The 14,473-nt window shown below is 45.5% G+C and overlaps 1 protein-coding gene across 6 annotated transcripts in view; it reads left to right on the plus strand.

Annotated features, from left to right (window-relative positions):
* PDE8A (phosphodiesterase 8A) overlaps window positions 1–14,473 on the plus strand; it is a 2,267,087-nt gene that overhangs the window by 2,213,769 nt on the left and 38,845 nt on the right. For 4 of the 6 annotated variants that reach the window (XM_085644266.1, XM_085644268.1, XM_085644264.1 and 1 more), the window contains one exon: window positions 9,159–9,288. The exons of the other annotated variants lie outside the window; for them this stretch is intronic. In XM_085644266.1, the coding sequence (XP_085500392.1) occupies window positions 9,159–9,288 (130 nt within the window). The remainder of the gene's footprint in view (window positions 1–9,158; window positions 9,289–14,473) is intronic. 6 annotated transcript variants of the gene reach the window in all.

Below are 14,473 nucleotides of genomic sequence, written 5' to 3' on the forward strand. Positions count from 1 at the left end.
TCACCATATCAGGCTGGATTTAGGAGCAAAACATCCACCATGGACCAGATCTTCCGTTTAATAATGCTGTATTGGAAGACTGTGACGGTAGAGGTTGGCAGCCTCTACATGGTGTTTGTAGATTTACGTTCAGCGTTTGATACTGTCCCCAGGGGTAAACTTTGGGCTGTCTTGCGGGATTTGGGAGTTCCGAATTCTTTATTGGGGCTATTGGTGAGGTTGCACACTCAAAATTTTGCACAGGTCAGGTGTGGGAGAGGGGGTGTACTGTCTGCTAGGTTTCCGGTAAACAAGGGGGTCAGGCAAGGGTGTGTCCTGGCACCCACTTTGTTCTGTTTATATGTAAATGGGATGATATCTTACTTGGATGCAGTGCCAAACAATGATGCACCCAGATTGGCAGACAAGAAAGTCGCGGCTATAATGTTTGCCGACGACACCTTGCTATTATCTAAGTCACCCATGGGGATACAACGCATATTGAACGGTTTTTACAACTTTTGCTGTGAACATGGTCTACAGATAAATGTAGACAAGACAAAATTTATGATCTTTAACCCCTCATCACACACCAGACCACCACCCACCTTGGATTCGGTTTCTCTGGAGAGAGTCCACACATTTCAATATCTGGGCGTCACATTAAGTGAAAATCTCTCCTGGGGTCCCCATCTGGCCAAATCTCAACTTAAATTGACCCAAATAGCTGGGGGAATACTAAAAATGACAAATGCCTCCACATATAAGCCTATAAGCCCTGGGCTTGAAATTTATAAATCGAGGGCAAGAGCGGCGGCATTGTATGGAGGGGAATTATGGGCGCATGCAGAGAGACCTGAAATTACCAAAGTAGAGAACAGATTTCTGCGGCAGCTGCTCCTGCTCCCCCAAAGTACACCTCTTCTACCGCTAAGGCTTGACCTGGGCCTACCTCCTATTCAGGAGGAATTAGCCATTAAACCTCTTAGGTTTTGGAGGAGGCTATGGCTGACGCCCGAACTTCTGCAGTACAGAACTGAACTTCAAGAAATATTGAGTCTAAGTAAAGCAGTGCATATCCCCTGGCTCTCTTATATCAAACAAGAACTATTGACAATGGGCCTTGCGGATATGTGGTTCAATCCGGCAATAGCCTGTAGTGAGATTTCAGGGAATTCATTTACAGAGTACTATAGATCTCGTTGCTCCAGTGTTTGGTTGCATGACTCGCAGAATGGTTCGATGGTAAAAGCATTCTTAGAGGTTAAAATTGTATATTCATTTGAAGATTATTTGAATGTGATTTACCCTACTCTGGCTAGGAAGCTTTACATACAATGGAGGTTTGGCTCCCTTCCTATTGCGTGCCTCACCAGCAAATGGTCATCGTCAGGGACCTCCTTATGTCCAGGCTGCGGTATGGATAATGAAAATGAATGCCATATCTTATTTTTCTGCCCTCTCTATAGTAGAGCCCGGAAGTACTGGATAGTACCAATTTGTAGAAATTTAGGCTTCCGGAAATGCTCTGATGCACTAAGGATTTTCAAAACTGACACTGCAGGGCATATTGTGTTTGCACTCTCTAAGTATTTGCATACTATTTGGATCAAAAGGAGTTTCTTAATTTCAAACAGTGGTTAGTAGTTTTGGTCTATATTAGACCCTGAAATTGTAGTTATTGCTCCATTACTGTATGTTTTTATTGTATATACTTTTTATCTGTTCTTTTATGGCTGAAATATTGCCGAAATAAAGATTTATTGAATTGAATTGAATAGCATTACAATGTCATGAGAGTGCAACATGCTCTGGTAGCCTTACTCTGCTGGCTTAGGCAGCTAGATCGATAAATCAACAAAATGATCATAGCTGTGTGGAGGGCAAGCACTTTTCTTTGTGTTCTTTATGGAAGCACACAAGTTCTGCCCAATCAAAACATTAGTTCTGACTCACAGCATGTGGGCGGAGCTGAAGCCCCTCTCCTGGAGGATTGTCCCTAATTTTATGTCAAGACAGGAGACTCGCATTATACATAAAACTTGTATTTCCCACTTCTGAGCAGCACTAATAAAAGCTCATGAATCCTTAATCATCACAATAAAAAAGAATCTTTAAGTCCATAAATAACACTTGACCGCCATCTTCTTCCTCTTTTGTTTGCTGCTTCTGAGCAGATACGTATTGAATGTTTAATCTGATTTTTTAAGAATGATAGTGTTAATAAATTAAGTTTATTCTGTGAGATACCCAATTTATGGGTGTATGATTGAGTGTAGTTTGTGTGGAGTTTATAGTAAAGTTATAATTATAGATAATTTGATCTAGGCTTTAATATGCAAGTTTTAAATGTTTATAATAATATAATAAGAGGTTGAATCTTTGTTGAAGGATTTTATTGTAAAATCGAGCGGTGGCTGTATAAGGAGTCAATTTGTATAAAATGAGTTTTAATTTACCAGCGTGATCACGTAGCGGTTTAACCTCTTCAGTGCCCCGCCCTTTCCACACCCTGTGCCGGGCGTTTCATTAGCGGGCGGGGTTCATGACGAGATAGTCTCGTCATGGGCACAGAGCAACCGCGCTCCATGACGAGACTATCTCGTCATGGGCACTGAAGGGGTTAAAGGAGCGTTGTTTAATAACACTTGTGCTTACCGATTACGTGTTAGTCGCGCGGTCGACCTCGAGAAGAAGAGCACAGATGATGCTTTGGGAGAGTGAGTTGCGTAACACGAGCACTCGCGTGTAAACAGCTCTCCCATTGGCAAGTGCCAGGGCTGTTTTTGAAGGGAAAAAGAGCATGTTTTGAAACAGGAAGAGTTGTTTCTACAGCCTGTTGCTCTGTGAGGCTGTTCCTTAGCAACAAAGCATCGTTGGTGCTTCGTGTCAAGGGGAGCGGCAGTTCGAAACTGAGAGGAGCATTTAGGAGCGTTTTAAGAATGAAATATATATTATAAATAAAAACAAGTTGAAAATAAGATAAATTAGACATAGAAAATATATATTGAGTAAAAGAAAGTAAATATTATAATAATAAAAAAAAATTGAGGATTCAAATAATGGGCAAGAGAAATTGATAAGAGAAATAATCAATAAGGAATTGAAAGAGACTATTAGGGAATATTTTTCGACCTTTGAAGAAGAGAATGAAAGAGGACCAGGAGGAAAATGCTTATCCAAAAAGAAGCATTTAAATGAGAAAAATATGAATAGTGGAGTCCCAAGCGGCTCAAGTAAAAAAGGTATCCAATGCGGTATACAGGATAGCTAGCTTAACACTGGGGAAAAAAGGAGGAGCATCTGGTGATGCATTTAATAGTGAGGAAGAGTTAGATATATGTTTTAGATCTGGAGTGGATGGTTTAGGAGAAGAGTATGAGAAAGTGAAAGTGGAAAAAATAAGGATACAGTTACAGATCCTATTGGAGAGTTTTTGTTCAGTCCTAGGGACATTAGACACCCAAGAGGAAAGGACTGGTGGACACTAGATCATGTGGCAGGTTACATCAAGGCTATGATTAGGAAGCCATTAGAAAGGGAAGAAAGAAATGTAATTCGGGCTGAATGTTCTAGGCCTAACATTGATGATAAAGTTACTATGACTCCAAACATTGACCCGTAATTAATTACTTAGGGCCTCATGTAGGAAGCCAAATACCGGTCGGTAACGGCCGATTTTCGGTAATTATACCGTTACCGACCGGTATTTTGGCTTTTGAGATGTAGGGGGAGAATTTCATGATTCGGTATTTACCGAATCGGTAAAATTACCGAATCGGTAATATTACCGATTCGGTAAATACCGAATCATGAAATGAGATGTAGGGGGAGTGTGTGGTGGGTGTGGGGATTCGTTATTTACCACCAACTAAAGGATGGTGGTAAATGACGAATAGGTGAAAAAAACCATTTTTGTGCACGTTTAAGTGTGCAATGTGGCAGACATACATGCCCTTAGGGCATGTATGTGCGCCACATGTGCACACATGGCCGAATCAGGGGTGCAACACGGTGTCAATGTAACACCCTGCCACCCTTGCATGTGCCCCCCCATTACCGAATCGGTATTTACCGATTCGGTAATGAGGCATACCTTCCCATCAATGGGAAGGTATGCCTCATTACCGAATCGGTAAATACCAATTCGGTAATTACCGAATTTTTCCGATTCGGTAATATTTACCGACTCATTACCTACATTGCATTTACCACTTCATAAATACCGAATCGGTATGATTCGGTATTTATGAAGTGGTAAATGCCAGCCCACCTACATAAGGCCCTTAGCGTTTTAAAATGGGTAAGGACCCTAGAAAAGGTTTGGATAGGTCATTGAAAATTTGTCAGGACAAGGTTCTTGATATTTTGGGACCTTTGGAAAAACATTTTAATGCCATTGAGGATGCATACCTCAAGAATTTGGAATTAGATCTTTCACTTTTACGTGGTTGATGCCAGAGCGCAATTTGTTTTTGAAGAAATGCGAATGCAGGCATTCTCTCAGAAAGAAGAAAGACAATTCTGATGAGAATTAATCCTAAATTAGGGATTTTAGCGATTAAAGAGTCCAGTGACGAGGCACGTGTACTATTGATTGGGGAAGAAATGGTCAAATCTTTATCTAAATATGTTCAAACATTCACGAGTTTGGATAAGGCGCATTATTCAATGCGAAGAGTTTTTTAATAATGGTAGTTTTTATGGTCGGGCTAGTAGAAGAGGGCAAGATACCGGCCGAGCAACCTACAGGGCCCATTACCAGAACCAGTCAGATGGTTATGTGAGAGGACAAGGAAATTACAGTTTCTTTACCCAAAGAGGAAGAAGTTGTGCACGTAGTGTTAGAGAGAGAGGACAAAATCAAGGACAAAACCAGAACCAGGGTGAGTATGAAGACAGCTTCTTCTTCTATCCCGAAAAGTTTAGGAGGAAGATTGAAATATTTCAAAGAAAACTGGAGAGAGCTAACCCAGGATGCTTGGGTATTAGACACTATAGAGGGGTTTCAAATAGATTTTGACTGTATCCCATTTCAAGAAAATGAACCAAAAGAACTAGTATTTCAAGAGGAGTTGGTTATAGTAGTAGAGAACGAGGAACGTATGATGTTAGAAAAGGATGCAATATTGCGAGTTAGAAAAAGGATTTGTAAGTACTCTGTTGTAGACAAGAAAGACAAAGGTTGGAGACAGGTGATAAATTTTAATCAGTTTGTGACTTATCGTCATTTCAAAATGGAGGGTATTCATCTTTTGATAGATGTTTTACAAGAAGGAGATTGGATGTTGAAAATGGATCTGAAGGATGCGTATTTCACTATTCCTATAGCTGAGTAAAGTCAGAAGTTCCTACAGTTAAGGTGGAAAGGTCAATTGTTTCAATTCAAGAGCCTACCGTTTGGTCTTTCCTCTGCTCCTTGGTGTTTTACCAAGGTAATGAGGTCTGTGGTAGGTTTCTTCAGGGAGAGAGGTATCAGGTTAATAATTTATCTGGACGACATTTTGATTATGAATCAAGATTTTATGATTCTAAAGGAACATATGATTTTTGTAATGAACACATTGAAAAGGTTAGGTTTTCTAATACATTTCGAAAAATCAGTTTTGGAACCTCTAAAGAAGGTGTTGTTTCTGGGTTTTGTGGTAGACACAATTGCATGTCAATTGTGTCTTCCAGAAAAGAAGGTAAAGAAGATACAGCAAGAAATTCGGAAAGTTATTTACAGGGAGAGAGAGACTTTGAGAGATTTGGCGATAGTGATTGGTCTTTTGTCTTCGTCAATTCAAGCGATTTTTCCAGGCCCACTGCATTACAGGACTTTGCAGCGTTTGAAAAAGAATGGGCTGACAAAAGGTTTGTGGTATGGGTATGGAGACATGGTGGACGTTTCAATGGAGGCAAAAGAGGAATTGATTTGGTGGAGAGAGAATATGGATGCGTGGAACGGATGAGCAATTTTTGGCGTGTCCCCGGATTTTGTTTTGGAGACGGATGCAAGCAATTTTGGATGGGGCGCATCTGGTATGGGGAAAGAGACTGGGGGTGTGTGGTCCCCATGGGAAAAGGAGAGTCATATAAATTGTTTAGAGATGAGAGCGGGCTTGTTTGCATTGAAAAGTTTCAAGAAAGGTTTGATGGGCAGGTCAGCGCTGCTCAGGATGGTAAATGTCCCTGCAGTAGCATACATAAATAGACTGGGAGGAACTCTGTCGTAGGGCTGCCAGAGTTAGCAAAATAAATTTGCGAGTTTTGTCTGGAACACAATATTGGTATGAAGGCAGAGTATTTACCGGGGGTAAAGAATGTTTTGGCAGATTGGAAGTCAAGAAATATGGTAGATTACAGCGATTGGAAGCTGAACGAGGAGATTTTCATGCTGGTGTTGGAGAAAATGGGCCCTCTGGAAGTGGATCTCTTTGCATCAAGGTTAACCTTCCAGTTGGAGAGGTATGGGAGTTGAAGGCTGAATCCAGGGGCCATGGCAGTGGATGCGTTCCTGCAGGATTGGAGGGGGATGATGGATTATGCCTTTCCCCCATTCTCTATGATTCAGAGGATGCTGGTTCATGTGAGGAAACAGAGATGCAAAATAGTTTTGGTGACTCCATTTTGGAAGAGTCCGGCTTGGTTTCCCTCTGTAATGGAGTTAGCAGTAACTGAACCAATTTTAATTTGGGCGAACAGAGGTCTTTTGAAGAATGTGGAGGGGGAAGAACACCCCTTAGTAGAGTCGAGTTCTCTCAACCTTCTAGTTTGGAATATATCAGGGGAGCAAGAGCGTTCACGGATCTTTCTGGAACGGCTGCAGGGTTATTGTTTGAGTCCTGGGCACCAGGGACAAGAAAGTGATATAGAGGATCTTGGAAGGTTTGGATTCGTTGGTGCTTGGAAAGGAGTTTGGAACCCTTGGAGGCAATTGATGTTCAAGTAGCTAATGTTCTGGCTGGTTTGTTTGAAAAGGGAATGTCTTATAGGACTGTGAATTGTTCTAGGTCGGTGATTTCTGCCGGCCATTCTTTAAGTCATGGTGTACCAATTGGAAGAAGTCCTTTAGTATGTAGAGTTATGAAAGGGATTCAAATCAAGAGACCTCCAGAATCCAAGTATAAGTCCTTATGGGATGTCGACTTGGTTCTTAAATTGTTTGTGGGTTGGCCAAGTAATAAATACTTGGATTCTAGGGAGTTGGCAAGGAAGTTGGCAACATTATTTTGTCTTATTTCTTTCAGGAGAGTTTTGGATGTTAAGGCTTTGGAGATTTCTCGTAGGTTCTATCAACCAAATGGTGTTCTTTTTGATTCATGTAAAAGAACTAAGACTATGCCTAGTTCTTTATTTTATCCAGTTTTTGATGATTGTCCAGGTTTATGTATGGTTCGTTGTTTAAAGGAATATGAAAGCAGGATGTTGGAAAAAAGGGGAAAAGGTGTAGATCAGGTTTGGATTTCTTATGTGAAACCGTATAAGGCAGTTTCAAATGCAACTATAGCTAGATGGGTAATATGTGCCATGAAGGAGGCTGGTGTTAGTGTGACTAAATTCACAGCGCATTCAGCGCGTGGAGCAATGGCAAGTAAGGTGAGTATGTTAGGTGGAAGACTAGAGGATATGAAAGCAGCAGACTGGTCATCAGTCTCTACGTTCAGGTAGTTTTATTTTAAAGCGGTTGAACGTGTTTTAAAATGTGTATTAAAAATCTTTGAACATGCATAATGTGGAAGCATTAAGATATGTTTTGCATTGTAGTAAGAGTTATTTTTTAAGATTAGAGTTCATTACATCTAACTTTAAGTAGTTAGTTTATGTTATTAAATGTATTTATTTGTTTTGTTATAGAGATCTAAATATGGTTATTTCAAGAGTTTTGATGTGAAGGGAAGCAGGAAGAAGCAAATGAAAAGAGGCGGTCAAGTGTTATTTATGGACTTAAAGTTTATTTTTGATTGTGATGTTTAAGGATTCCATGAGCTTTTAATAGTGCTGCTCAGAAGTGGGAAATACAAGTTTTATGCATAATGCGAGCCTCCTTATCTTTAATAAAATCCCGATTCTATTATCAGTAAACCTATTAGAATTGCAATTGTCTGCCAACAGCTGCGCTGTCACGCATATAGCTTGTTTCTATCTCACAGGTGTTCAATAATTTTTGTAAACTGCTTCATTTATAGATAGCTAGACTTTTGTTGACTAGAGATTAGATAGACTCAAATGCACTCTGTTTTGGTCTCTAGAATAATTAAGTTCGTAATTTTTAACAGCGGCGGCCATCATGGCTCGCGGGTGGCCGGCCTGGCGGGTCACGGGTGGCACATGGGGTCACGTTGGGGTTACGCATATTTAAAAAAAAAAAAAAAAACTTACCATTGCGCCGGGTCCAGCATCTCCGCTCCTGCTCTTCTCAGCTCTTCACATCCAGGCCTCACTGACCAATCACAATGCTGCATTGCATGGTTGTGATTGGTAGGCAGTCAGGCTCCCCTGGCCAATCCCGACGCTGCAATGCAACGTTGTGATTGGTTTTGAGAGTCCTGGTTGGACACTCAACCAGGGAATGGGAGCCTGGGCTTGTTCTCCATGCAGGCTGTAATGTCACTTGCCTGGAGAACGGGGAAAGTGCGCATGACTGGTTTAGGCGGCTGGAGATGGCCAACCAAACAGTCACTGCGCACTTAAGAGTTGGCAAACCACTCCTCCCCTGCCTTGCTCCAAGATCAGAGCAACCCCACCCGCCCACAAAGCAGCAGGAAGCAGCATAAAACGATAATAATGCAAAGTTACTATCATTTTATGTTTCTGCTTCGCACTGCTTAAAAGGAGTCAGGCAACGTTCCTCCACCATAGTGGAGGAGCTGCCACTGGTTTTGATACAGCGGAACGCAACAATCTCAGGAGAGATTGCCCAACTTTTTTCAGGTTTCAGGAGATTTATTTAGTAGGTTTTTTTTTTTATTGAACAGGAGTGCCATGCAAGATTATGATGTAGCCAACTCACATAATGCCAGTGCACTACAGTTTGTACTACTGTCTCTGGTTTATTATGTCTTATCCTAATAATGAAAATAGAATTTGGGTAGACGTCTCGAGAAATGCCAATAAAGAGTATTGTATTTTTAAATATTTACCCGGTAATGCACAAGAAAATACATTATGGGAATAATTTTCTTGTTGATTTGCAGACTGAAGAAGAAAAAAGACAAGGTTTGCCTGTTGTCATGCCTGTTTTTGACAGAAACACATGTAGCATTCCGAAGTCCCAAATATCTTTTATTGATTACTTCATCACAGATATGTTTGACGCTTGGGACGGTAAGAAAACATCTGCAAAAGTTTCCATTGTGATTAATGCAAATTAGTTGTATATTTTCCCATCTAAATGTGATAACTGTGTTGTAACCCTAACTGTATTGTAACTGCAGTGGCAGGCGTCATGCCCCAGGTGGTGATCTCTAGCTATACCGTGCACCCAGTTCATCTGCCCCCACAGCGCTCGCTCATTCCCTGTCGTCATGCTGGAACTCCCCACTAACTTAAAATAGCAGTAAACCTTGTAAACATTTCCAGAGGCCTAAACAACAGTGTTTGTTTAGTATTATATTCTCCTCGATTGAAATTACTGAAGCTTCAGTCAGTTAGTTGAATGCGCTGGGCACTCTACTCTCTTTGGACTCAACTATACATCACACTTCTACAGCACTTCATATATGAGAGAGTCCCTGAACAGAGCTCTGCTCTGTCCTGACTGTTTAGCTCCATTTAACTGAATTGCAGCCTTTTTTTCCAACTATCCTGGATCTCCGTCAGCCCCTACTACAGCTACCATTTTCAGTGAGTTGTGTCAAGGGTAATTTAATCTTTTTATAGTCCAGAGGGAAGACCAGAAGAGCTCTCTCTTCAAAAATTGCTCATCTTGCAGACAGTGAAAGATGTATGCAGATGCCCCCTAGCAACAGTGCCTATGCTGCTTGTACCACCAAGCAATCGCTGTGACAACTGCAGTGTTCACTTGAAAAATAAAGGATCCATGCCCTAAAAGTTCGGGAGTACTTATCGGCCATATAGTAGCTATAACTCCATAAGTCTCACATGCAGTCAGGTTTCTATCCAAAAGCCAGAATCCGCATGTGAACATTTTATACTTTAACACAGAGACATCCTTACCATTTTAATATGGAAAAATAGAAGTATTACTAGATTTATCAGATCCCCCTTCCTTCAACAGAAATGAAAGAACACAATGTGGTATGGTGACCCACTAGAGAGCAACAGTAAAGGAAAGCAAAAACGTAGCATAGACAACTGTTGAAAACATACGAGTCATCTATAAAACAGAACAAAATTCAGAACTAATCCCATATAAGCACAAAAAGGGTATCTGATACAGACTACTAGCTGCAGATTCCTTAACGTAGAATTATCCGCAGGCGTGAGACTGGACCCAGAAAACTTTCTTTGCCCCAGCATCTCAGCAAGGTCACATAAGCCCCACCCCGGTGCGCTGACATCAGTTTCCTTCTTTTCCGCGTGCAACGCGGATCCGGATCGTGTCCCTGTTTTCAGGCCTTCTTTTCATGCTTTTGTGTGGGGGGACAGTGTGCGAATGCCTTCGGGCTTTAAAGCGTGCTCGTCAGATGTCGGTGACGGACCCTCATCCTATCTGTATGTGGTTGGGCGAGCACCATGATTCCACGGACTGCGACGCTTGCCAGCATCTGAAGCCCAAGTCCCGGCAGGAGTGCCGGATGAAGCTCCTCTCAGCCTGGCTGTCCAGATCTGGGTCGTCCCCGCGTCCGTCCCCCGCGAAAGGGTCCAAGAGTCGCCGCTTCCGATTCTGGCATCGCCCTTCACCAAGGCCCCTATGGCGTCGCTCGCCCATCGGTAAGTCTCTTAGCTTGTCTCCTAGGCCTGGTCCCCACTCTGAAGAGGGCGCGGATTCTTTGCGGGACATGCGGCCTCATTAGTCGCCACCCTACCAACCGTTTCCTGGCTCCGGGGCAACTAGGGTCCAGATGGAGGCCTATGCTGCGGCTCTACAGGCTTCCTTGGCCCCTCCTCCTCCTCCTTCCTGGGACATCCGTGCCGGCGTCTCCGGCCCTGGCGGGTTCGGCTTCAAGCTCTGGAGGTGTGGTTTCGTCAGGGTGCGGCCCTACGGGGTTCCAATCTTCGGCCCACGGTGCCTCTGCCTCACCGCTAACCCCCGCGGGGGTCCATGTGGTGTCGCGGGAGGTCGCCGGGACTCACGGATCGCCCCCGAGTCCTCCTCGGTCATCTGGGCAGGCGGCGGCTTTGCCAGAAGCCGAGCTGACGCCGCTCAGGCGCCGACGGCTGTCGACCCTGGTGGCGCCGTGGGTGCTGGCTTGGGGCGTGTCCCCGGATCCCTCTCGTCTCTCCACTCAGGCAGCTGCTTCGTCAGAGGTCGAGTCGGCGTATTTTCGGCACCGTTCTTTCGCCTACCCAGAGCCGACCTGCTCCATTCTCCTAGAGTGCCAGTGGTGGACGAGGTCGTCCCAGCGTCCACTCCAGCGCCAGTTGACCTCACGCTGGTGCCGGTGGCGGAATCCACTGCGCCGTGCCGGCGTTGGGTCATCGACTCGTCTCCGGAGGCCCCCTCCTCCCCGGAGGTTCGTCAACTTTTTGTCTCTTCTTCCCCGGAGACGGGCCGCCGCATTGTGGCTTTTTCCCAAGCGTCTTCCAGGCAGGGCTTCTCGCCATCCCCGTGGTCACAGCCTTCCCCAGAGGTCCCCCACTCGTCCGTCAATCTTCCACCATTCTGGGACTGGCCATTTCTTCCTCCAGCTGGATTCGGGGATGGCCGGCTTAGTTTACAGCCGTCGCCCACGGAGGAATTGCTCTCCCCCCACGACGCCCTTTGGAGGCGTGTGCGGCCTTTGCCCGGGCCATTTCCTCGGCCGCTGGCATTTTGCACATGGGCGACCCTGCCACCCCATTTCCCACGGACCATTTGCTGGAGGTTCTCCATCAGGGCTCTGGTGCACGGGAGCTGCTTCTTCCCTTCGAAGCTTCGCTCCATAATTCTCTTCTGGGGGCGTCCTGCCATGGGGGATCCGGTGCCCCAGTCACTCCTCCACCGCCACCGTCCTGCTCCGCATGACCTAGTCTGCCTTTCTTTCCACACTTCTACTCAGGGCCCTCTTCTGCAGACTGCTTTTCCTTCCATACCTTTGGTGTTGTTTCCTCCGTCACGGGAGGCCCGACGGTTAGATTCCTGGGGGCGGAATCTCTTCGCTTCTTCTAGTGCTGCTTTGCGAGCGTTCAACACACTTTGTGTGTTGATCAGGGCTACTTCCTGCTTGTGGGATTCCGTGGAGTCCCTTCTGTCTTCTGCCTCTCCGGAAGGTTTTCATGCTGATCTGCGACACCATTTGATGGATGGCCAGGAGCTGGCCGCGTTTATTCTTCGTTCGGCCCTGGATGTTTCTGATGCTCTTGGCCTTACAATGGCAAGTTCAGTAGCTCTCCGTTGCCATGTTTGGCTTAGGGATAACGTTTTCCCTGAGAATGTGGGGTGCTTTTGTTTTACACTCATGCGGATGCTGTCATTCAGCGGCTCCTTGCAGGGCTCAGTCGTCCTCCTCCTCTCCCTCCGTGACTTGGATTTGGGTCCTTAAATTGACCCCTTTGTGCTGTTGGCTGCTGGTACAGCTCCTTTGGATTTTGTGGTTCTTTGGTTGTGGTCCACCCATATGTGTCCTCAGGTTGGGCTTTCGGTGTGTTTTTTGATTGGCTGATTGTCAAGCCGTCTGTGGTTCTATCTGCAGGTCCTTTTTGTTCTGTCCTCTGCTGCAGGATTTATTCCCTAAGAGATGTTCCCATGTTTTCTTGGGACGTATCATACCCTGCCCTTATGTTCTGGTCCTCTGCTGCGGGGTGTTTTTCCCCTTAGAGGTGTTCCCATGTTTTTTAGTGGGACGTATCATACCCTATGTGGGGTACTTGTAGCTATTGCATAGCTCTGTCCTGCGCTGGGAAGGTATGGTCGCCCCTTTTTCGGGTTCCCTGCCTTTCTTGGCATCATTGTCTGCTGCTGGTGCGGTCTCTTGTATCTTGTCTGGGCGCAGCTTGCGCTGATCTGGCTTCTGTCGTTCTCGGTGTTCCCTCCAACGCTTAACCGTTTGTCGTGCTGTCTGCGGTGTCGTGTTGTGGCGTTTCCGCCTTCCTGTCCAGCGTTTCGGCCTGGTCCTCTGTCTGTTGTTCCAGGTGGGCTGGGTTTCTCCTGGCTTTCCTGTGTTCTGGTTGACGGCTTGGTCCGTCCTCCGTGTTTCCCCCTTTTGCTCTCTTGATTGGTCCCATTTCTCTTCGTGGGTCAGTGTGTGTCTATTGAACGCTCCTCCTTTGGGGCTTGTTCTGCATTTTCCTGGCCTCTCCTCGGCCTGCGCCTGGCTTGGTCTGGGTGCACTGCTCCATGGTGCTGTCTACTGCCGGCTGTGCACGTCTGCTTGTGCTGGTCCACCTCCGTGGCCGTTGTTGTGCTCCCTTGTGCTCCTGCCTCTTGTTCTGCGAGGACCTTTCCTGTGGTTTTCTGGACTCTCCTCCCTCTGGGTGGCTGGTCTCCTGTTGGTGTCCGCTTCGCTTCTGCTCGGACAAGATACTTGGTTCTGCTTGATTGCTCCACCCCTTCCCTTATGATACATGGTCGGTTGGTTCATGTGTTCTTCTGCATCCCTCCACCCTGCCTTTTCTCCTGTGTAGGGGCCTGCTTTTACTCTTCTACACTTACTTGCTTGGGGTTTCTGCTTCCTGTGCAGTCCTCTGAGTTGTTTTTTTTTTCTTGCCTGTACCTCGGCCTTTTCGCTTCTCTCAGGGGATACGGCCCTCCTTGGTGGTGTCGTCTTGGGGTGAATTGCTGGTCCTCCTTTGTTCCGGGCTTGTTACCCCTCCCTGTTGTGGATGGTAGTTGCAGTCTCTCTCTCTCTCTCTCTCTCTCTCTCTCTCTCTCTCTCTCGCTCTCTCGCTCTCTCGCTCTCTCGCTCTCTCGCTCTCTCGCTCTCTCTTTCTCTCTTTTTCTCTGTCTCTCTCTCTCTGTCTCTCTCTCTCTTTCTCTCTTTTTCTCTCCCTCTTTCTCTCCCCCTCTCTTTCTCTCTCTCGCTCTCTTCTGCTGTGCCCTTTTTCACATGCTTCTACCTCCTGGGAGGATGTCGCCTTAGCTTGCAACAGTGTTCCTCAGAGCGGTGCTCTGCTCTATCTCTGCTATGGCTTTCGCCGCTATGGTCTTTTGTGCCTTAGTGCTTGGCACTTTTCCAACTGGTGCTGTTCCTCACCTTTCATTTCTCTCTTTTCTGTTTCACTGGTTTTTCGCACACTGTTCCCATACACTCCACAGTTTTGTTTGTGAGGGCTCCGCGTTGTGGCACGGAAAAGTTATCTGAAAAAAAATGATGTCAGCACGCCGGGGTGGGGCTTATGTGACCTCGCTGACATCACGCCCGCTGACGACGTCAGGGCGGAGTCGCGTGATACTGCCCCCCGGCGCGCA

The sequence above is a fragment of the Triturus cristatus genome, chromosome 3_1, assembly GCF_964204655.1.
Source record: "Triturus cristatus chromosome 3_1, aTriCri1.1, whole genome shotgun sequence".
Lineage (NCBI taxonomy): Eukaryota > Metazoa > Chordata > Amphibia > Caudata > Salamandridae > Triturus > Triturus cristatus.